The sequence below is a fragment of the Anomalospiza imberbis genome, chromosome 6 (genome assembly GCF_031753505.1).
Source record: "Anomalospiza imberbis isolate Cuckoo-Finch-1a 21T00152 chromosome 6, ASM3175350v1, whole genome shotgun sequence".
Lineage (NCBI taxonomy): Eukaryota > Metazoa > Chordata > Aves > Passeriformes > Viduidae > Anomalospiza > Anomalospiza imberbis.
This window is the reverse complement of record NC_089686.1, coordinates 56,186,690-56,209,953: the sequence shown is the minus strand read 5'-3', so window position 1 is coordinate 56,209,953 and position 23,264 is coordinate 56,186,690. Positions and strand designations below refer to the sequence as shown.

The following is a 23,264-nucleotide window of genomic DNA, read 5'->3' as shown; positions in this document are numbered from 1 at the left end:
TCTCCCCGTGTGACCACTCCAGTCCTTCCCCACTTCCTCCTTCCCTCAGCCTTCGCTCTGGATGTGCATGAGAGCAAAGCAGCCTCTGGGCCAGTGTTAGTGCTGGTTTAGGAGCAGAACAGATGGAGATTTGTCCTTCCCTGTCCCCAGCTTGGCCTTGTGTATCAGGTAGGGCTCCATTAGAATGGGAAGCAAAGCCCAGCCTGTCCCTTCACCCCTGCACTATGTGGCATGAATCTGGAATTGATTTTGTGCCATTCAGTGTCTTCCCAAGAAAAATTGCTCCAGGGCTGGCCCTGTGGTTCCTCTGTGTTGATTTAGCTTGTAGAATGACAAAAGGCAGCACTGCCATGTTGAATTCCCTTTTGGGTCCATAAATTACCTTTTGTTTTAAGAATAAGGAGCTGCAGACAGTGCATTTGGGAAGTTTTGAACCACTCTGCTCTAGGTCTGTGCTGTGTTACAGTATCACAAGAAGTGAGCACTAATTGCCCCAAATAAACACAGGCCCCAGGGTGTGTTGTAAGGCAGAGCTGTGCTGGATTAGGGCTGTGCTGACTAAATGGGCTTCTGAAGGGCTGAGCTTTATTCAACACTAAACATTTTTTGTTATTTGTTTTCTAAACCACCAACCAGCAGAATTTCATTGTCAGAAACCAGAATATTCATCAAAGGGCTGTTAAAAATGTGAAAGTCTGTAATGAATAACACACTAGGGAAGAGTGCTTTGAATTAATCTTTAAAATGCAAGCAAGGTAGTGTTGCTGCAGGGAGAAACCAGCTTATTCCTCTGAAACAAGCTAGAAAAAAATATCTGATACAGGATGTACCTTTTCTCAGTGTCCATTTCTTGCAGAATGATAAAAATGCAGACCATTAAATAGCCCAGATTAAGAACAAGATTTATAAAAATACTCAGTATCTCCAGGTGTAGGTAAACATAACGCTTTCGAAGCTCCTGTAAATTCTGAAAATTCCATGAGCATTTGCCTTTCCTTTAAATATGTAAATCCCTTTGGAATCATACCAAGGCTGCTGCAGTTTTGTCTTGCAAAGGGCAGGGTTTGCATGAGCTGTTGCAGCCTCTGCCAGGCACTCCCACCTGGCAGCACAGGGCACGTCTTGTTCCCCTGTTTGCTGTGAGCACCTATGACTCCAGGAGCTTAACAGAACTGAGGCTGGATTTATCCGTGGAGGAGACCATGGTGCTGTTGACCAGGATGTTCTAAAAGGAGGGAAAATTCATTTATTGTTATTTCTCCACAGTACCATAGGAAGCACCTCCAAGAGGGGCAGAAAAGGACAGGAGAGGGATTTTGAATGACAGGGCTCTTACAGAGTCCATAGCAGAAATACAGAATTTCTGCTTTAAATCAGCAGTCAAAAATCTTGTGTAGGTTTATCAAACTCGGTCCCTCAGTTACTCCCCTGGAGAAACACTGTCTGGCTTTGCTGGTTCATGCTTACAGTTGTCTTGCCTGTCTCCCTTGCTGTGCATTTGGAGTGTCCTGCACTGCCTGCAGCTCCAGCCCCCCCACCTCTGTCCTGCCCCATGGTGATGTTTGCCTGTCTGGTCAGTATTTTTCAGATGTTCCCTGCAGACAAGAAGAGGGTGGAAGAAGCACTAAGTGCTTGTCATCTGCCAAATGGCAAGGTAAGGGTTTCTCTGGGTATCCAGAAGTCTCATGAGCGTGAGAAGGATCTTTTTCCCTGCCCTGACTGGGATGCCTTTGGCTGTGAAAAGCCATCAGCCAAGATGCTTGTAGTTGCTTACCTTACCCTACCACTGCCAGGCCTTAACTCTGGCCTGCTGGCATCAGCTCTTACTGTCTTCCAGTAACACTTGTGACTCCAGCAATTGCACTGTGTGGCACAAGGAGCAGCAACACCCAGCCAGATGTTCCAGTCACTTACTGGGGTTGTCACAGCCAAGTGCTGAGCTGTGGGTGTTCATGACAGGTAAGAGCTGTCACGGGTTTGTGGTCCTGACACATCTCCATTGCATTCTCAGAATGATGCCATCAACCCCGAGGACTTCCCTGAGCCGGTGTACAAGACGTTCCTCATGAATCTGTGTCCACGGCCCGAGATTGATGAGATATTTACCTCACAGTAAGTTTCCCTCAAGCCACAACCCAGAACTTGGTCTCTTGTGGCAAAAGATGGACAGGAAGGAGGGGATTTAGTGTCGTGCGGTTTGTCTGGCCTTAAGCCTTAGAAGGGCAGGATCCCATGTCACTTAATGCCTTCACTCACAGCCTGAATAAAAAGGAGGAGACCTCACTGTGCTACAGGACCCTGAAATATATCGGCCTAGAGGGAGGATCAACCTGAGGAAGGATCAAACTCTTCTATGTGAAAAGATTTCTGGGATAATTCCCAGGCCTTACCTCTGCCCCTCTGTGATTCTTTCACTGCAGCCATCTAAAAGCAAAGCCCTACATGACCAAAGATCACCTGGCAAAGTTCATCAACAAGAAGCAGCGTGACACCCGCCTCAATGACATCCTCTTCCCGCCGGCCAAACCTGAGCAGGTGCAGAGCCTGATAGAGAAGTATGAGCCCAGCGGGTTTAACATCCAGAGAGGTGAGTCTTGTTCAGCCCAAAGCTCTTGCTATAGAGGTGCAATGACAGTGCAGAAGATCTCATGCCCTCTGCCATCCTGTTTCCCATGGGAGCAGTCAGCCTGGTTTCCACAACTCCCTGTTGTTCCCAAAACTCTCTTTCCACTTCCAGAGAGGGGCCAGAAGCATTCTATTTGGTGATCATTTGGTTGATAGCTCTGTTTGCCGTGCAGGGCAGCTGTCTCCAGAGGGGATGGTCTGGTTCCTCTGTGGCCCCGAGAACAACCTGATAGTGCTGGACAAGCTGATGCTGTACCAGGACATGACCCAGCCACTCTCGCACTACTACATCAATTCCTCACACAACACCTATCTGACAGGTACGGCTGTGCCAGGGCGAGCACGCCCAGGGACCGGGAGGGACACAGCCGGGCAGATGTGTGTGCCCTGGGGGTTTTGAGGGCTGGGCTGACTCTAAATGCTGTGTGACATGAAGCAGCGTGGCCCTGCGACTGAAAACATCTTGTCAGTCTGCTGCATCCACCTGCTGAAGGCTGGCAGAGACTCCTGTTGCCCCTGTGTGTGCAGGAGCTGTCCTGTGGGAGTAGCTAACGCTGAGCCTCTCTCCTGCAGCTGGGCAATTTTCTGGGACGTCCTCTCCCGAAATGTACCGCCAGACGCTGCTGGCCGGCTGCCGCTGCGTGGAGCTGGACTGCTGGAAGGGCCGGCCCCCGGATGAGGAGCCAATCATCACCCACGGCTTCACCATGACAACTGAGATCCTCTTCAAGGTAGTGAAGAGTTTTCTCCATGGATGCTTTCCCCTGCCTGCTCTTAGATTGATTGCTGAGGGAGCCAGATGGCTGAGGATGTTTGAGAGGAAAAGATTGATGGCGAGGTGACAAGTGAATGAATGTGTGGGTAGATGGAAAAGTGAACACATAAGCACTAGGTTGGAGTTTGTACAATTTTGGGATGGGAGGAGTAGAAGGAGTAGAAGAGAGGTTCATAGCTGGATGAAGATGGATGATGATGGATGGATGGATGGATGGATGGATGGATGGATGGATGGATGGACGGACGGATGAGGGAAATGTGGGAAGTCAGGCAGAAGCCATGGAGAGACGGCTGAGCAGAGGTGTGTGTACACAGGGCTGTGTCACAGCACAGATGCACAGAATGTGTCATGAGGCTGGTGGATTTACAGGTAGAGGCACATCAGAGGAGTGAACAGGGTGCTTTTAGAAAACACAGTTAAAATGAGTTTATCTTCTGGTCTGCAGCAGATTTCTATAGCTGACAGCCTCAAGTGGAGACTATTGGAAGAACAGGGTTTAATTCCTTTCTAATGACCTGAGTGTTGGAATGTGTTTTGTGGAGCAGCTGGCTTCCCTGAGGATTCAGCTCCCAGCCTTCGGAAGCGCAGCTCAAAGCCAGGCAGTACAGGGCATTTATCCACAGCTTGCAAGTTACAAATAAAGGCATCACACTGACTTTTTTTTTCTGCACTCCTTTACACAGTTGCTGTTAACAGGTAGAGGTGCTTTAGATGTTTTTTCCCAGCTCTTTATTTTTCTTCTGTATCTTCCCCCAAATTCCCACACTTCACTATTACTAAAATATTTATGTGGGGGGGGGGGAAAAGCAACAAACCAAAGCAGTCCTTAAGGTCAGAGGTATTGTCCTCAGACTCAGTTATTTCCAAAGCCCCGTGGTATCGCTGCTGCTTTTTGCACAGCAGTTCACTGCAGATAGAACAGAAATAATGGCATTTGTAGCTGCTGTAATTGCAGAGTTCTGCTGAAGCCTGGGACCATTCCTCAAGGAAATTATAACCTGCTAACACAGCGTGTGCTGGGTTTTGGTTTTACATAACACATAGTCCTTCCTTCCACTACAACTCCTGTGGCCTTTTAGTAGCATTGTCTGAGGCTTCTCCTGAGAGCCTTGAGGCTTCTGTGACAGACTCCCAGTGGTCCATGGGGGAGCAGCTGTGGCAGCCTCCCTCCTTGCTGAGGTCATGGCTGATCCAGGATTTGGGATGATCAGAGGACTGTAATTGCAAAGGAGCAAATGGCACTTCTTTACCAATTAGCAGGACCAGAAAGGAAAATAGTGGAAAGTTTGTGGCAGTTTAACAGGGGCTTGGGGAAAATATTATTTTTTTTTCTTACATCATTAATTCTGAGAAGGTTTCCATGGTATTTGCATTTGAAATGTCAGCACAGCTGGTAACTGAACACTCCAGCTCTCTCTGCTACCAGGCAAAAGGATTTTATAAGCAGCAAAAATGACAGAAAATTGGGCAGGTTCAGAGGTAAGTATGGATTGAGTTTGCAGTGGTTTAATCTGGTGCTGCACACACCTTTCTGTGCCAGTTTAAGGTTTGTCCCTCTGGCCACATGCCCTCACAGCAGTGATGTGTACACTGACCTGTGCAGCAAAACCAAAATCTCACCTTGTTGTATCTTCAGCTTCATTTTGGTGCAAGCTGTTGAGTTTAGCTCAGCATGGATCCTCTGGAGCTGGAATCTGGGCAGGTGTGAAAAAGATGACACTTCTCACCTTCTTACTGGGAGAAGATTAGTGACTTTGAAAGGAGCTCCTGAGAGACAGTTATGGAGTCTGTTCAGTGGGAGGTCAGCTGTGTCTGTTATTAGTGGCTGCTGAGCTTCTCTCTGACCATGGCCTCTCCTCCAGGATGCCATTGAGGCCATTGCAGAAAGTGCTTTTAAAACATCTCCGTACCCTGTGATCCTGTCCTTCGAGAACCACGTGGACTCGTGAGTATTTGGTGATTGGGAGAATTGTCTGCTGTGTCCAGAGCAGAAAACAGACAGGCAAGGGCTGCTGGGTTTTAAGTGAGTGCTGAGCTGACGTGAAGCATTAATTGAGGTTTCTGAAGCAACTGAAGGTGGGTCAGAGCTGAAAGATGAGCCTTAACCTGCAGAGTGGGGTGATCACAGTTGTGTAGCCTTTTACCTTGGGGTTGCAGAGTATGAACATGGGAGTTGGCTTGGGAATGGGACCTTAACATCTGCATAACTGAGATGGTTTTCTGGGTAGAGGACATAGACATCTTTTGTTCATACCAAACTCTGATTTTGGGCATTTGCTTTCCTCTTCACTCCTGCCTGATCTCTCTTAGGCCCAAGCAGCAGGCAAAGATGGCCGAGTACTGCCGAACAATTTTTGGAGACATGCTGCTGACAGAGCCACTGGAGAAATACCCGGTATGAGGGAGCTGGGGCAGGAGGCCACTGGGGAGGCCTTTCTGGAAAACTTGGTCACTCCTGGTGCTGGGAGGTGCCACAACAGACACAATGCCATGGACATGGATCCTGGTTCATAAGGATAAGTGGAAAACTCTTGTTTAGCACTCTGTCACATGAGGGGCTCTGGGCACTGAGCTCTGGGTGGCCAGGATGTACCGAGGGTACCAGGTGTGTTCCGTACACAACTCTGGTCCAGCTCTGTCTGCCAGCACTTGGAAACAGGAGCAAAGGCTTAATCCTGCTTCTAGCCTGGGAATTCCCTTCCAGGCATAGGTGGGCAGGTCAGTGTCATGTGCTTGGAATAGCTGAGGAAAGGTCCCCTTCTGCTTGACCTCAGCCTTCATCTTACCTGTACAACAGGTATTTCTGTGGGCCTGGTGACACCTTTGGTGACACACCTACCCTGCCAGGAGACATGGTTTTAAGCATGTGAGTAGGTTTTAAACATGTTTTCTGCAGGGCACAAGGCAGATCCTTGGGGTGCACACAGGAGGGACAGCTGAAGCTCCTGGCCCCAAGCATCTGTTTGAAAGCACTGAGACCCAAAGATGAACTGGAAAGAAGCAATGAGCCAGCAGCAGCTGCCCACTGTCCAGCCCCGTGTCCAGGCAACAGGAACAGAGGGATGAGGGGGAGAACAGTTCAAGAGATCAGCTAAGCCATTTACAGGCCTTTGCTGTCTGTGCAGTCTGTCACATGTCCTTGTCTTGAGCCACCTCCTCTGAGATCTTTTTTAAATCTGCTGCAGGCAGTGTTTAAATCCAGCCTGAGTACTGACAAGGGACTGAGGATCTGGGATATAATGAGAGAAGTAGGTGGAATGGGAAGCCAGAGGTGTGTGGATGCCTTCAGGCCATCTAGGTGTTTTTTTTAGCAAGATGGGTGGCTAGGCAGCATGGCATAGCCTGAGAGGTGCAAAATGCTGGTCTGAAACCACAGGTGAAATCTTAGGAAAAAATCTGCATTAATCCAGTGGGATATAATGGCAAATGGAGGAAATTGGGAGTATAGAGGCTGAGAGATGTGTCTGTGCAGTGGCAATTGGCCAGGGGGACAGGAGAGGTGAGTGTTTGAATTCTGTGATGAAGTTTATCTGTTGCAGCTGAAGCCAGGAGTTCCTCTGCCAAGTCCTAAAGATCTCTTAAGGAAAATCTTGATTAAAAACAAAAAGAACCAATCTATGTCTGGGAAGAGGCAGAACTCTTTGAAGAAAGGGAGGAACGTGGAACTAGAAACCACTGAGCAGCCAAGCTCTGTGGATGCTGAAGATACTGGTATGTCTGAAGGGAAGGGGGACTAATAAAACTGATGGGCAAAGCCTTCTAAATCACTCAATACTTGGTGAGCTTGGGACAAGCCAGCACTAGTCATTAAATCAGTTATTCCAAGCAGCAGCAGAAAACTGGAAGAGAAATTAAACCTTTGGTATACTCTGAACACTTAGTCCAGCCAAAAGAGATGATCATTTACCTGCCCATCATCCCTTAGTGATCCACTGATACACTCTGGATTTTGGGTTGTGGCAAGGGGAATAATTTGTTACTGCTTGTAGCTCTCTGATAACCACAAATTCACCACAGCTTAGTTCTTCAACGTGAGGGTCCTGGAGGTTCATAAAACCTTCAGCCCCTGTCTCCTTCCTTCCTATCACCTCTTGGGCTCAGGGCCCCTGTGGTAGAACAGTCCCTGTCATGGAAAGAGCACAGGAAATCATGAAAAAAAATGGAAATGGGCATTTATTCCTGCAAGTGTATGTGTCCTTGGAGGGGAAACAGCCCAGTGATTGTTGCTCCTCAGTGTGAGGGGAGCCTGCAGCAGGAATGGTTTGGTCTCTTGGGTGTACTCATCCTCAGTGTACCAGTTCATGTTTGGATTTGGCCAATAAAATCCTAGGATTCTCCCCCTCAGTGTTCCAGCATTACTTGGTGTTGAGGTTTGGCAGAGCCCTCTACTGCCAGCAGCCTGCAGGGTCTTGTTTGTGTCCTCCTGATCCATATCACTGATGAGGGCCTGTGTGCTTAGTCTGGGCAGGTGATGTGGCTGAAGAGGAGCCAGAGGAAGAGGATGAACAGCTCAGAAATCTGGATGAAGAGGAAATTAAAAAGATGCAGTCAGATGAGGTACTGTCACTGTTGGTTCTTTTCCTTTTCTGTTTGGATTTTTGCTGGCTTCCATTTTTCTCTGGGGCCTCACCCTATTGAATAGAGATGAACCCGAAGTGCAAAGAGGAATGAACCTGTGGGGGACTTTCCATCCCCCACACAACAAGACTTTTGCAGGAAAAAATGAAAAGGAGAAATTTTGTTGCAAGCATAAAGAATGTGGCAGAGGAGTTACTGCTGATTGTGCATGATTTGGAGATAACTGTTTGCCTTGGGGTATTGGAGAGGCTTAGCCTTGGTCTGAGAAGTTGTTACTGAAAGTGCTGCTGCTGAAGGGGGAGGGAGGAGATCAGCATTCCCTTGAATAAAAGGTCTATTTCCCATTTCCATCTCCCTGGTATCCTTTGGAGAGGAGGAAAAACAATATCCCCATTTATCCCAGACTCCATGTTTTGAGGGTCAAAGAGATCCTGGGCTTTGTACATCCTCTCTGGAACCTCTCCATGTGCCTTGATTCCGTTTTTGCCCAGCCACCTGGAGATCCTGTGCCCTTGCCCACCGTGGAGCTGTAGGACTGGGAAGCTAGAGAAACTGGAGCACTCTGGTCAGGGCAGCCACCAGAGCTCTTTGACTGGGAGGCCCCGGTGCAGTTTGTTTCATCTCCAGGGAAGGTCTCTTCATTTGTTTCCTTTTGGATTGTTCTCTGCTCAGGGCACGGCTGGCCTGGAAGTGACGGCGTACGAGGAGATGTCCAGCCTGGTTAACTACATACAGCCCATCAAATTCAACTCCTTCGAGGTCTCTGCCAGTAAGTCAGGTTCAGTCCCTTTGGAATCCAGGCCAAGTGCTTCCCGCCTCCTTCGGTCCCCGTGCAGAACAGGGACTGGGCGTGCCTTGCTCCTAAATGCAATCTCCTGTTTCTAGAGAAGAACCGGAGTTATGTCATCTCTTCCTTCACCGAGACGAAGGCTTGTGATCTACTGAGCAAGTTCCCCATGCAGTTTGTAGAGTATCCTTTTTGCAGCCTTTTTCCAGTGCCATTGGGTGCTTGGAGTGTGAGGGAGATTCTTGACAGGATGCATCCTGCTGTAGCCAATGTTAAGGCTGCCAGATGGTTGTCCTTAAATGAAAACTGTAAGGAGCCTGAGCCTCCCTGGGGTCTTGTCTGGAGGGCTCTGAGCATTTGGTAGCAGAGTTCCAACAGTTTTTATAACGGGAATATGTGGGCTGGCCCCAGGGCACAGCAGGAACAGTCATGACTTGTTTCCTATAGAGCCTGTAGATACAACAAGTGGCAGATGAGCCGCATTTACCCCAAAGGCACCCGGATGGACTCCTCCAACTACCAGCCCCAGATGTTCTGGAATGTTGGCTGCCAGATGGTGGCACTCAACTTCCAGACCATGGGTGAGTGTCGGGTGTGCTCCAGCCTCCGAGCAGGTCAGGTCAGGAGCTGCTGGTCCCCAGGTGCTCCTGGTTCCTGTCTCTTCCTTTTCTGCCATTTCCCTGGTCATTATTCCATGTGCCTTTTCCCAAAGTGCTGTTCTCCGCTGATTTGATCTCCCACAGACCAACAGCACACTTTTCCATGCCCAGCACAGACCTGGCTTACACACACACACACACACACACACACGTGGACTGCTGTCACCCTGTGTCCGGGCACTGTCCCTGGCTGTCCTGTTCCACGACGTCACACTGAATCATATCCATGAGGGCACCTGCAGCTCCTATCCCCCAAGGTGCTACCTCTACAAGGCAGAGGCAGAGCTCCATCTGGCCACAGCACTGACCTGTCTGTGCCATTATTTCCAAGATTTTGACCTGATCGGGGAGGAAAGGCCTTTCCTTGCTGCATAACCACCATAAGAAGGAAAGAAAAGCCTTGAGAGAAAGTTGTACCTTACCCTCTTCCTTTGTCACAGGGCTGTGTTATGTGTAGAGCATAGGAGACAAAAGGGAGTGAGTGCAAGGTTGGTTCTGAAGAGGATGACAGTGCAGGTTAGGTGCAGCAACCTCCACACAGTGTCCTCAGTAGTGTCAGACAGAAGATGGACTCAGAGGAGGCCCAAAATGAAAGGGGGAAGGAGCAGAGGAGCTCAGACAGTTACTTATTCCCACCCAGAAATAGCAGGTGCTCCTTAAAGCAGGTTTTAATTTAGTTCTGCCCATGACTTAAGGTGCAAGCGCAAGCAAACCACTTCCCTTCCTTACAACAGCTGCTGTAATATTTTTCCCTGTAGGGTGCTGAGAGGCTTAATTAGTTTTCAAGATGGCTTTGCAAGCCGTGGGCTGGCAGGGGCTGGAAGCTTCCGGCAGCTTTCAGCTCCCTCATAGCACACAGGCTGCCTGTCCCTCCCAGTCCTGTCTCACTGTGTTGCTCTGCTCTCAGATGTCCCCATGCAGCAGAACATGGCCCTGTTTGAGTTCAATGGGCAGTGTGGGTACCTGCTCAAGCACGAGTTCATGCGGCGCTCCAACAAGCAGTTTGACCCCTTCTCTGTGGATCGCATCGACGGGCTGGTGGCCACTACTGTCTGTGTCACGGCAAGTACAGCCTGGGGACCCTGTCCTGTGTCACTCAGGGAGACTCTCAGTGCCACATGAACCCGTGGAGTCCTGTGGGAAAGCGTTACTGTGGCAACTCCCAGGCTTGTCGCTATTTTAAATTAATCATAATCACATGAAAATGGAAAATGAGCATCTGCCGTGCAGAGGCAGCCAAGGCTGTGCTGGTAGGGAGAGAGGAAGTGCTGAAGCAAGAAATAGAGGTGAAAGTAAAAGAAGAGCTGGAGCAGAAAAGCTTTTTTGGGGTGGGACAGTGACATAAGGGTGAAGGAATGGGTGAGTCCCTCTGTTTTATTCTTCCCAGCATGTGAACTCTGTTTGTGTTGTTCACAGGTACTCTCTGGTCAGTTCCTCTCGGACCGCAGCGTGAAGACCTACGTGGAAGTGGAGCTCCTTGGGCTGCCAAGGGATGCTAAGCGCAAACATAGAACCAAACTGACCTCCACAGCCAACTCCATTAACCCAGTGTGGAAAGAGGAGGCTTTTGTTTTTGAAAAGGTGAGAATACTGGATATTAATTTAGGCCGAGAATCCTTAAAGCTCCTGATGGCCATGAGCACTGCCTTGGGAGAGGTCAGTGCCAGCAGAAGGGACTTCCCTCTGGAGACCTCAGGCCTGGCTTTGGACACTCTCAGGTAACATCCAAACAACAATATCCAAAACAACTCTGCCTCAATATTTCCCAGAACAGACAAGGGGTAGCTGTGAGTGGTTCTGGAGATAACAGGCAACCAAAGTCTCCCCTCTATGATGCCCTCTTCAGACCAATCAGTTTGGAAAACTTCCAGCACCAGAAAGGAACTGAATTTCTGTGGTTAAACTGTCAATGAGAAACAGCCAAACTGGAGCAGTAATGGGACCAGTTTTCAGTTGTGCCAGAATATGGAAAGCTTCCCTGTCTCTCCCCAGGAATTCAGTGATCACCAGTCCAGCTGCAGGGCACAGGGAAGATTAGTCAAGTACACATTATACAATTCATCTGTCAGGCACAGTATGAAGCTACAGATATTTTCAGCCTACTTGGCTAAAATATCCTCCTTTCAGAAATACTCGGAGGCTTCACTCCTGGCAGAATAATTTTGAGTTCATTTTATGGCACAAGAATACAGGGAAGGAGGGAGTCAAAAGCCTTTATTAGCAATGTTACCATGTTTGCTAAATTATCCATCCCAGTTCATTCCAGTGAGTTCTTCCTGGAAGCAGTGGTTTGGAGGGTTTGTTGCCCTGTTGGTAACCTGTGATCCTGGGCAGGCTGAGAAGCCTGCATTTGGTGGAGTTTCTGGGCATTCAGCTATGATGTCTATGATGAATTGTGCTTCTAAATTACAAGATGCAGAAATAGACAGTGCCACCCTGGCAGAGATGGAATTGTTTGGTTGGAAGGAGGAGGATGCTGCTATCAGGAGTTAGAGGTGAGGACACTGGTGCCTTACTCTGCTTTTCCCTTAGATCATGATGCCCGAGTTGGCGTCTCTCAAAATTGTGGCTTGGGAAGAAGGAGGGAAGTTCATTGGCCAGCGTATCATTCCCATCATTGCAATGCACCCAGGTAAATCAGTGAAAACTCCTTCAGCTTTTGAGCCCTTCACATACTTTGCTTCTTAATCTCTGTGCCCACAGGCAGCAGAACCTTCAAATCCATCTTGTTATAGCCTTGGCTTTATCCCATGATATACTAACCATGACCTCCTGTAAAGAGGAGCCTTGGGCTGCTGGAGCAGACAGGGAGGGACAGGAAGCCACCAGCTCAGCTCCCTCCTCTCTCTGCCCCAGGCTACCACCACGTGTGCCTGCGCAGCGAGAGCAACATGCCGCTCACCATGCCCGCCCTCTTCGTGTTCCTGGAGATCAAGGACTACGTGCCAGATGCTTGGGCAGGTAGGGAGCGCTGGAATGTGGGGGGGGTGTGCTTCTGGCCTCCTCCAAACTCTGATTCAGAAGCATTTTTCCAGCCTGCGAAGTGCTTTCCTGCTGCACCCTCAATTCTTTGTCAGGGTGGGACTTGAGCAGCTGCCAGCATCCTGTCATGGCCTCGCTGCCTTGGGAAGAGCATGGAGGCTCCCACTGCCGCTGAGCCTGGTTCCCACCTGAGGTGCAGTGCAGGTGTACCAGGCTCCAGTGTGGAATGGCTCAGCCCTACCTTTGTTTGGAGGCAGGGAGAGGTTTCCTTGAGGAAATGGGTGACATCTCTCAGGGGCTGCTGAGAACAGGGGCTTTAGGGAGGTTTTAGGAGTGATGCTCTTCCCTGTTGGAGGAGAAGGGAGGTTCTTGCTGGTACTGAGATATGGGGACCTTCCTCTGAGAAGGGTCAGAGCTGGATGTGACAGAAGCCTCACCTGGGGGAGGGAGGGATCAAGTGTCATGACCAAACCCAGAGTGCAAGAGCATCAGCCACAGGAGCTCTTGTGAATAATTCTCATGTTTGCTCTCTCCTCCCCTGTGTTCATACAAATGAACCTTATTCACTGGGGAAATCCTGAGAAATTTGGATTATCACATTTTTATTAAAAAGATGAGGTTTATACAATGTTGGGCTGGAATTGGAGCAGGGAGCTGTGCAGGTGGGAGAAATCTTAACTTGGCCCTGGCTTTTGGGAGCAGAGTTCCCAAAATCACTTCACTGCCCTGAACATCAGTTGTGAGCCATGGCCTTGAGCTGGGCCTGAGGTGAAGGAGGTTCCCTTCCTCCCTCCCTTGTGCTGTCAGGGAGACTTTGGCTACAAGCAGAGAACACAAACTATTCCTTCTTCACAGTGTCCTGCACTGGGCAGTGAAAATGAGTCCATGAGTTGTTTGCTATCTGAGCCAAGCCCTGCTCTCTGTTTCCAGATCTCACTATTGCCCTCTCCAACCCCATCAAGTTCTTCAACCTGCAGGACAAGCGCATGGTGAAGCTCAAGGATACCTCGGGGGAGGTGAGTTTTTGCAGGTTCTGTTCTCTAGAGCACCTTGCATGGATTCAGCTTGAAAAGATGGAGTTTTCATTTACCTCTGGTCTTTGTTTTAGAGGCCTGGCACACAGACAAACCTCTTAACTGCTGAGACTAACGGGGTGGTAGGCTTCACTGGGAAACCCATCATTCCTCCCTCTAACGGGTCCACAGGTAAGTTTCCAAGGGTTTCCAAGCATTTAAGCATCTTGGCAGCTTAATTAATTCTTCTGTACTGACACCAACATCCTTCACACGGGCTGTGTTCTGGTGAGCTCTCCTCTGTCCATTTCCAACCTGGACATCCAAGATGGGACAGTAACAGGAGCTTCTTTTGGGATTTCAGGAGCAGCAATGTTCACCAAGGATGAAGCCGTGTTAGAAGTAATGCAGATGGCAGGTAACTCCTCATGCTGGTCACCTGGGCTGAGGCCCTTGCCTATCATCTCTAATTTCCAAATTAAAAAGACATGTCCCAACCCTGCCTGGTGTAGCCAGCACTAAAGATAAATCCCAGGAATCTTGGGGCTCCAGGGCAGGTTTCCTTCAGCACACCTGCACTCCCTGTGCAACACGTTGTTCACCTGTTTCCAGGTGCCTGAATGCAGTGTGATGCCAATTCCTGCAAACACAAGGCCTAATTGTGCCTCAAAACTGAACTCAAGGCACAAGAGGAAACCTGTTTCGCTCAGGATATATTGCAAATAACTGTTATGTACATTGCTTTTTTTTGAAGTTATTCCTTAAGAGAAGTGTTTGCTAGGACAGAATATGTACCTGGGGAGAGGCATCCCAAGGTGTGGAGCAGAGTGGGCTCTGGTTTGGATGTGGTGATCAAGGGATCAGTTGACCCGCTCCAAGCCTTGGGAAGGAGCTGGCACTGTTCAGCCTTTTTATTTTGTGTTTCAGAGCCTGAGACAATCACCCTTGCTGAGCTGCAGCAGAAGAAGCGCTTCCTGAAGCTGCTGAAGAGGCAGGAGAAGGAGCTGAGGGAGCTGGAATGGAAGGGAAGCAAACAGAGGGAGGAGCTGCTGCAGAAATACTCTGCGCTCTTTTCGGAGCTGGCCTGTCCTGGGGGCAAGAAAAGGACAATACGCACAAGGAAAACACAGAAGAAGAGGTAACTGCAGCCTGGGGGTGACCTTCCCAAACCAAAACAAGGATCCCCAGAGAAACATGACCTTCCCTTCTCTGCAGGAAGATGGAGCAGGGCAGGCATGTGCAGGTCCCTGGGTTTTTCTCACTGAGGGTGGGTGAGAAGGTTGGGATTATATTGGCATGGCGAGAAGCAGCATTGCCCCTGTTTCTGTTCTGCAGGAGTGTGACCCCAAGTGATGCTGGTACCAGTGCAAATCCTGTAAAAGCAGCAGAGAGCATCGATTGCCACTGGCTCATGGAGCTGAGGGAGAGGCTGGAGATGGACCTCATCCACCTTGGGAAGGAGCACCACAATCGGATCCGACGCAAGAAAGAGCAGCACGCTACCGAGGTGAGGGCTGTGAGTGTCACCTGAAAACGTATCCTGGGACAGCCCCCAAAATCCCAAGTTATTCACTAAACTGAGCTTGGGAGTGTGGGCCCAGAACACATCTGACACATTGTCAGGTCCACGCCAGGTAACTGAGAATGAAGACACGAAGCTTATTTGTTAGAAGCCCTAAAAATCCTGCAGCACCATTTTTTAAAACAAGATTAGCATTGCCCTGGAGCACATCACACTTCATCTGCTCCAGCTCTTCTGATGCCTTAGCATGGAGTTAATGTAGTGCTTAGTGGCTTCACACCTTGCCAGGTGCCACCTCTCCAGGAGCCTGGGAGCTGGGGTGATGTGGGGGTGGGCTGAGGGTTCACCAGTGGCACCACCAGAGCGTGTTCTGCTGTTTGACTTGGTGGAAGTCAGGGTCCAGGTGAAGGGAGTCCTGCAGGCTGAGCTCAGCCAAGGCCAGAAGAAGCCACGGTGGTGCCTGGGGACAGAGTGCAGGCCATGGGATGGTGGTGATGGTAAATCCAGCATATGCTATCTGTTCCAATGAAAGGGGAGTGATTCCAGGCTTGGGAGGCCTTTTCCCATTAGTGTTTTCTGAAGGAATTTGCACTGATACATCTTAAATCTTCAGTTCCCTGGTGCACCTTAGGCTTGACACGCCTCTTGCAAGCTGTGTGTAACCCTGAGAGGAAGATAACACTTGGGCACTGGCTCACCTAGGAATCACATTTCTTACCTGGGAGAGGAGCCAGGGATGAAACCTTCCTGTCTCACAAGTGCAGTCCATTGGCACAGTGGGGCCAGCATGTACAGCTGAGCTCACTTCTGTGCCAGTGTTTGCTCTGAGTCTTGGGGATTCAGAGTTTGTTGCTCCTGGAATTCAATGCAGGGAGGTGTACAGCTGACTTGGGTGCAACGGGATACAGATGGGGTGCAGTGTCTCATCCTGGTTTGTTGCCTTTTTTGGTCTTGTGTTCATCCCTTGAACAGCAAGTTGCCAGGATCCTGGAGCTGGCCAGGGAGAAGCAGGCAGCTGAGCTGCGGGTGCTGAGGGACACGTCGGAAAGGTAAATATGGCAGTGGAATCACAAATAATGCCAGGTTCTGCTCCAGGCAGCACTTTCTGCTGGATCTCACAGCTCTGCTCTGCAGCCAGGGAGGGAGGATGGGGAAAAGGTGGTGTTCTTTTCCTTTGGTGAGAAATTGAGGCAGGGGGATGTGACAGGGGATCTCACACAATGGTATGGGGGGAAGATGTCTCTTGTGATCCCCAGAACAGTGTTCCTGCCAGGAGGCACCAAGCAGGATACAGTGTTCCATCGGCAGTGAGCAGGCTGGAGCCACTGATGGGGAAGGATAGGAAATACTCTGCTGGTCCCTGGCTGCCACCACTGTCTCTTGCAGTCAGGACCTCACATTAATCCCTTCCAGGGACTGATCCACTCTATCTTCTAAGTGAATTGAGCATATTGGCTCCAGTATTTAAGCAAACTGGCAGAATCAATTGACCAGTTTCTAGCCAGACATGTATCCATTTGTTCTTGCAAGAACTTTGTTCTGAAGCTAAAATCCTCACTCATTCCTACTTCCCATTAAGTCCTGTCTCAGTCTTTAGTTGCAAATTCATATAAAACTGCCTCTTTTTGTGTCCTGTCCCAAGCCAGAGTCTCTTTACTCAGCTATTCAGCATATTCAGGCAAGTCTAAGGAAACAGGTGAGTAGCCAGGTAATGGTTTGCTGACAGTAGGATGTCATTAGTACAATCACATGCCCCTGACTGGGAGAAGCTCCAGAAAGATTTCAAGATCTGGAGCAACAGGCAATGAAATGGCAGGAATAAATATAAAATAATCTGAATGGAAAACTCTGGCGATAGCCCATCAGTGCACTGGTGTTGGCACTCAGGTAAGAGATCTTCAGCTGCTGTGGATGTTCTTCATTCCCAGCTCTGCAGTGGCCAAGAGGATTTAGGAAATTGCACAGGAAAACAAACAAAAAAAAAAAAAGATTGAATCAGCCTTGTGCCACTGGATCCATCTGCATAGAGCTGTCCCCATCTCAAAAAAATAAAGTCTTTGAAAGAACAAGAAGAACAGCCAGCACTGGGGAGGAATTTGTGCACAAAAAGGAATTAAATGGGACAGCTAGGAGAACAGATATTTGAGGGAATGTGACAGGAATGTATAAATCATGAATGGTCTGGAAGAGGGACGTGATTGCACACTGTTTCTCATTGGAAAGAAGGGTGGGACATCCAGTGAATGTCTCGGGTGTGTCTGCCACATTGTGTATAAATTAAGTACTGTTCCTCTCACTGCAAATAGCTGTGAAATCCAAAAGTAAAGGTAAACTCTACAGTATGAATGACATCATGGAACATGATACATGCATATAGATACTGGAGGATAGACTGGAAACTGGGAAGGTAGAGGAGGGAAAATTTCCTGTAGACTTTTTCTTTCTTACATTTGCCTTTAGCATGTGCTGCCTCCACTGCTGGGCCAGGACACATCCTGACTCAGGACTTAAAATATCCTTGAGACTCCAGGCCTCCTGCTGCACAGTCTCCCACATTTGGTGTTTCTGGACAGTGGAGCACTCCAGATAGCTGTGGATGGAGGACTGCTCTGCTCTCTGGGGCTGGTATCCAGGCCTGTATCTTCTCTCTTCTCTCCACAGCAACATTAAAGACATTAAGAAGCGGATGGAGGCAAAGAGAGTGGAGCGGGTCCAGGCCATGTTGAGGAATACCAGTGACAAGGCTGCTCAGGAGAGGTGCGGGAGTGGATGTTCCTGGGCTTTGTCCATGCAGGATGCAGGGTCTCCTGCTGACTTGGAAGATGAAAAAGTAGAATTTTGCATCCAGTTATTTGCCTTATGGCTCAGCCAACTCTGAGTGGTGTTTTGGTGTTTAATTTATCCTTCCTAAAAGTACAGCAGCTTCTCCCTGTGGTAGGACAGGGTGGGAATGTAACACACCTGTTGATCAGTATAATATTGATCAGTACTATACTGGGTTTTAGTACAAATGGGTTTTATGGAAGGAAAAGAGCTGGATTTTACAGGGTTTTATAATTTTCTTTAAAGGTTGAAGAAAGAAATTAACAATTCCCACATTCAGGAAGTGGTGCAGACAGTCAAACGGGTGAGTTCATGGGGGGGTCAGGCTGCCCCAGCAGCTCTGGGCTCTGCAGGGAGGTGGCCAGGGGAACTCACTCAGTGTCTGGGGCATTTGTAACCTGCGGCTCCAGAACAACGGGAAAGCTTGGCAGGAGGAAAGACACCTCAAGGACCCCAGATCTGCCCTTTGAAGCTGTCTGATCCATTGATCCATCTCCATCAGTGTCGTCATGCCTGTGTGTCCTTCTGTGTGTGTCCATGTCCATCTGTTCCTGTGCCTGTCTGTGTGTGAGTGTGTGTATCCCTGTGTCTGTATGCCTGTGTGTGTCCAGGTGTCTGTCCTTATGCAAGTCTGTGTATCCATGTATCTCTGTGTGTGTCCCCCTGTCTGTGTCCCTGTCCCTATGTCCCACGTGCCCATGTGCACTCAGCCTGCCAGGCTGTCACGGTGTCCCTGAATCCAGGCTACTGCTCCTGGCCCACCCTGCTAGGCTGAGCTTGGGCTGTCCAAAGCCCTTGCTGATAAAACTGGAACCTGAGGGGGATTAATTTATTCTTTTTAAAGGTGACAGAGAAGACTGGCAGGTTCCAGCAGAAACTGGAGGAGAAGCAGGCAGCAAATCTTCAGTCCATTAAGGAGAGAGAAAGCCAGGTAAGGACAACATTTAGGGGCAGGGCTGTTCCGTGGCACAAGAAGTCCAAACCCCCAGAGAATCAATCTTGATGGCCACCCTCAGCCCACCCATGCCCACGGGGTGAGAAAGTGGATGAGAGGGCCCACACAGAGACCCCAGAAGGACCAACAGCTGACATCCCAGAGCTCCTGGCCTCTCTGCTTGGCTCCAGTGTGTTGGAATGACCTGATTCTCCATTTGCAGCTCCAGCAGCAGGTACGGGTGGAATATGAGGAGAAGTTGAGAGCTCTGAACATGGAGGTTCAGGAGATGGTGAAGAACTACACCAAAGCCAGCTTTCCTGGAGAGCCACAGACTGGGAAGGAAGCGGGTCAGAGCATTCCTGAGGGAGAACAAAGGTCTACAGACCAACTGGAAGGAACTATCCCAGTGGCAGAGGTGTCCAGGCTTACACTGGCAATGACTGAGCCCTTGGGAGCTGGAATGGATGTGGAGATAGAAGAGAGCATATTCTGAGATGAGGCCTTTCCTTACTGTTCATTGCAAGAAGGTATATGGTGAAGTAACGACCAGCTTCACGAACTACTGCCATCCCTTTCCATTCTGGGGAGCTCCTGAAATCCTTCAGGAATGTACTACATTATCCCAGATATCTGGAAGCAGTCTGGAGAGCTCACCCTTCAGAGTACTTCACCCTCTGTCTTCCCCAGCCTGAGCTCTGAGGTATTTCAGCAGTGGGGAAGGGCCTGTGCCTGCAGACCAACTCCCTGTTGGCATCACAGCAGCAGCTACAGGAATATTTACTTTGCATTCAGAACAGTTTTTAGAGTCAGTTCCTTCATCATTCCTCACATGCATCTCTTCACATCAGTCCATCTCCTCCTAACATCTTCCACACGGTTCAATGAAACAGCAATAAACAAACCTAAACACTGATACAAAGAGACACCACAGGTGGGGATGGGGGTGGAAGGTGGGCTCAATCACAGCAAACCACACCATGCTGTGCATCCTACAAGAAAACAGTTACACCTGAAGCTGCATTAATAAACAATTACAAATGCTGCTATAAAACAAACCAAACCCCAGGTCAAGCAGGTATGAGACAGCATGTTCCAAGCCTAGTCTGAACACACAGCAAGAGTCCACATCTCCCCTGTGGTGTCACTAGAGTACTGGAATTATGGATTGTACATTTTTGAGCTATTTATTTTCTAAAAAAAAAATAAAACATAGCAGTTCTTAACCAGCTGGGTCACTTGTTACTTAGCTGCAGTTAGTGTGTATGTGTGTCTGTGATGCCATCTCGATGTCTGTGTCCTGGTGTATGTGTAGCTGCGTTCATGTGTGCATCTACGTGTCTAGATATGTACGTGTACATCTGCGTGTGTCCATGTTTGTGTGTCGGTGTCAGAATGTCCACATGTGTGTGTGTGATCCATGTCTCAGTGTGGGACTGTGTGTGTGTCCACATGTCTGTCTGTGTCCATCTATCCAGCTGTGTCCGTGTGTATTTCTCTGTGCCTGAGCGTGTGTTCGTGTCTGTCTTTGTATCCGTGCACCTCTATGTGTCCGTGTCTGTCTGTCCATGTCTGCAGGCATGTGTGTGTGTCTGCATGTCTGTGTCTCTGTATCCAGGTGTGTGTGTCCATGTGTCTGTGTCGATCCTTGTGTCTGTCCTCTGTGCATCTGTCCGTGTGTTCATGTATCTGTCCATGTGTGTCCCTGTCCCTGTGTCTCCACATCTGCCTGTTCATGTCTCCGTCAGTGTCTGGGCCTGTGTGTCTGTCCACCTCTGTGGCTGTGTCCATGTGTGTGTCCCTGTGTGCCCATGTGGGTGTGTATTTCTGTTCTGTGTGTGCCTGTGTGTGTGTCTGTCTGGAAGTCTCTGTGTCCATGTACCTGTTTGGTTGTCTGTCCATCTGTATCTCTCCCTGTGGTGTTTGAGGCCCTCCCTCATCAGAGAACAAACATCCCATCCCATCCAACTGCAGCCAGGAAGCAGCTGGAGATTTTACCTTAAATCCAGAGAGGCTGTGCTGGCAGCTCCAAACCAGAGCACAGGCACTGAGCCCTGCATCCTACACCAGTGTGTCACCAGCTTTGGCCACTGAAACCCCTCCAGAGGAGCTTTTTAGAGGTTATTTTAAAGGAAAATTTGTCCCATCTCTCCCTGGAGGAAACCCAGACACCACTGTCACACCAGAACGTGGGCACAGGGTGGCCCCCTTTCCACACATTGCCAAAGTTCCAGGGCTGAGTTTTTCCCTCAAACACTCTCTGGAAATGAATCCCACAGAATAAACATCAGTCAGAGAGACACACATGGAAAGCCAGGACACAACAGCAGGGCCGGGGTTCGCAGTTTTCCTTCCTCCAGGGCCACACTTAAAGAAGATTCTGTTGCACAGGGACAGTGGCAGTGGCAGGCAGGACACGCTCTGTCCCTCCACACAGCACACTCCAAGTCAGGTTGGCCAGGTTCAATCTCACAGGCTGCTCCTACCAACAGCAGCGGCACAAGCTGTGACACTGGACAACACCACTACAGTCTCCTTCCCTCGAGCCTGCCACAATTCCCAAACAGCTTCACTTTCCAGCCTGGAGACCTCTAATTCTTGCCTTGTGTCAACTGCTCCCCTGGGAGCCATCTGAGAGCCAGCAGAGCCCATTGCTCTGCTCTCCTCAAGCTGAGCTCCTCTGTCCCTTCCCCATGCAGAGCATCAGTGCCCCGACAGCTCTGAACAGCACAAATCCAGAGGCCAAAGCAAGGCCCGACACAGCACCGGAGCAAAATGCTGTGCAGGGGGCTCCTTGAGGCATGGGCATTTCAAAATTGACCAGGGCTCAGTTGCACTATGACACAGGGAACTTAAGCACATGGAATTCGCGGCATTAATGTCCACTGATGTTTGAAACCTGAGCAAGGAAACCCACCGCAACTACTTGTGCCCTTACAACTCCATCACAGTTTCTGCACTGCAACCTTTCTGTTATGGAACCCAACACTGGCACAGAGGAATAATGCTAAATTTCATGAAAACAGCTGCAATCTTTTACACAGATTTCACCTCAGTGCTAAAAAACACCTTCTAAATGTAGTTTTCAGTGTGCACACGGAAGCATCGCTAAAAGCAAAGCCAGGGCTCCCATGAAGCACAGACCACACTCTGCATCACTCCCTTTCTCCCCAGGGTGCCTCCGACACCTCCCTGTCTGCACAAAATGGGGGAAAGTTCTGCAAGATGGGAAACGGACAAACAAATAAATAAATAATAATAAATAAAGGCACTAAACCAAATGTTACTGCAAGGGTTCCCGAGCACACCTTGAACCCGACCATCCCTCCAGCAGCACAATTCAGTCACACCATGGTTTGGTTACTCACAGACTCCAGAGGGGAGAGGCCATCTGATTTTCCAGCACTGTTTCTTCCCATGGGATTCAGACATCCTTGAGGATTCCTTCCTGTGCAGCCCTGTGTTTTCACTTACCTGCCAAGCACAGGGCGATGTGGTGTTTTGCTCAGACAGGCCTCTCATCAGGCCATTACATACAGAACTCCAATTCAATGGCAATTGAGACAATAATATCTAGTCAGACACTGAACAGCAGCAGATTTAGGTTCAACCTCTGATCCTTTCCAAATTTTCACCTTTTAAGTGACATATTCTAGATCTCATCCTGTGGCCTAAAATATTAAAGTGAGGCCAACCTTTGTACTAGATAATTAAAAATTAGATAATGGGGATGTCTAAAGCAGAGGAGGACTCCAACCCCAGCAAGGGACACAAACAGGAGACTGGAGGACCTAAACGACCCCAGTCCTTTTTACCTCCGTAACAAAGGTACTGCTGATGTGCCAAAGGTGCTCAGAGAAGGAGGTGCTGCACAGTATCTATTCCATTTTAGATATACTCTCACTGCCCCACATATCAAGATTCCCCAAGATTGTCTAGATTCTTACTTGCTATCCCCATTTATACCCTGGTCCCAGGGCACAACCAGCAGCTCTCCCCAGTCTGCAGGGGAAGGGTGGCACTCGTCTCAAACAATGTCAAATTCAGGAGCCTCATTTGAACCAGGGTCCTTCTGTTGCCACTGATTAAAAAACAGGGGCCTCTAGAAAAAGATTTGTCCTGTTCCAAAAGAAATGGGATAATAAGCTGCTGCATCCAACATCAGAGGCCTGTTGAAGGAAGACAGGCACCATTATAGACAAACCAGTGCAATTGGGATGTGACAGCACTGACAGATTCCCTGTTTGATTCAGCAAATTGCTCATATAAATACCATGTGCCATCTTCAAAGGCCTCCTGGATGCTGATTGCCAGGGCTATGCCAGCAAGGAAAAAGGCTCTATACCAGCAAAGCTGACAGGAAGGAAAATAAAAGGGAAGGATTCAGGGGAAACATGACATAGAACAGTGGCAAACCCTGAGACATGAGTGCACCCTTGTAGAAGAGGAAAGATACTCAGAGAAAACAGCACCTCTGAGCATAATTACCCACTGAGTAGGCTCTGAGCCTGTCAGAGAAGAGGTTACACCTTGTTGTACAATCAGATGCCACCAAGCATACAT

The 23,264-nt window shown here is 49.1% G+C and overlaps 1 protein-coding gene and 1 long non-coding RNA gene across 6 annotated transcripts in view; one reads left to right on the top strand and one right to left on the bottom strand.

Moving 5' to 3' along the window:
• Nucleotides 1–19,927, top strand: part of PLCB2 (phospholipase C beta 2) — a 35,182-nt gene extending 15,255 nt beyond the window's left edge. The window contains exons 7-32 of one of the 5 annotated variants that reach the window (XM_068194517.1): nucleotides 1,579–1,654; nucleotides 2,012–2,112; nucleotides 2,421–2,587; nucleotides 2,799–2,945; nucleotides 3,199–3,356; nucleotides 5,266–5,348; nucleotides 5,714–5,798; nucleotides 6,943–7,114; nucleotides 7,863–7,960; nucleotides 8,654–8,750; nucleotides 8,867–8,951; nucleotides 9,225–9,349; nucleotides 10,335–10,489; nucleotides 10,844–11,008; nucleotides 11,960–12,059; nucleotides 12,284–12,388; nucleotides 13,340–13,425; nucleotides 13,518–13,614; nucleotides 13,787–13,840; nucleotides 14,350–14,560; nucleotides 14,758–14,929; nucleotides 15,917–15,993; nucleotides 17,606–17,701; nucleotides 18,014–18,071; nucleotides 18,612–18,698; nucleotides 18,925–19,927. In XM_068194517.1, the coding sequence (XP_068050618.1) occupies nucleotides 1,579–1,654; nucleotides 2,012–2,112; nucleotides 2,421–2,587; nucleotides 2,799–2,945; nucleotides 3,199–3,356; nucleotides 5,266–5,348; nucleotides 5,714–5,798; nucleotides 6,943–7,114; nucleotides 7,863–7,960; nucleotides 8,654–8,750; nucleotides 8,867–8,951; nucleotides 9,225–9,349; nucleotides 10,335–10,489; nucleotides 10,844–11,008; nucleotides 11,960–12,059; nucleotides 12,284–12,388; nucleotides 13,340–13,425; nucleotides 13,518–13,614; nucleotides 13,787–13,840; nucleotides 14,350–14,560; nucleotides 14,758–14,929; nucleotides 15,917–15,993; nucleotides 17,606–17,701; nucleotides 18,014–18,071; nucleotides 18,612–18,698; nucleotides 18,925–19,197 (3,130 nt within the window). In that variant the 3' untranslated portion in view covers nucleotides 19,198–19,927. Of the gene's footprint in view, nucleotides 1–1,578; nucleotides 1,655–2,011; nucleotides 2,113–2,420; nucleotides 2,588–2,798; nucleotides 2,946–3,198; nucleotides 3,357–3,848; nucleotides 4,100–5,265; nucleotides 5,351–5,713; nucleotides 5,799–6,942; nucleotides 7,115–7,862; nucleotides 7,961–8,653; nucleotides 8,751–8,866; nucleotides 8,952–9,224; nucleotides 9,350–10,334; nucleotides 10,490–10,843; nucleotides 11,009–11,959; nucleotides 12,060–12,283; nucleotides 12,389–13,339; nucleotides 13,426–13,517; nucleotides 13,615–13,786; nucleotides 13,841–14,349; nucleotides 14,561–14,757; nucleotides 14,930–15,916; nucleotides 15,994–17,605; nucleotides 17,702–18,013; nucleotides 18,072–18,611; nucleotides 18,699–18,924 lie in introns of those variants that run through there. The other 4 variants (XM_068194519.1, XR_011000314.1, XR_011000315.1 and 1 more) reach the window with 4 other exon arrangements.
• On the bottom strand, nucleotides 13,001–14,282 carry LOC137476323 (uncharacterized). Its single transcript, XR_011000317.1, has 2 exons — nucleotides 14,218–14,282; nucleotides 13,001–13,737 (listed from the first exon to the last, which is right to left on the bottom strand). It is a non-coding gene; the product is annotated as an uncharacterized lncRNA (long non-coding RNA).
• Nucleotides 19,928–23,264: the final 3,337 nt, after the last annotated feature.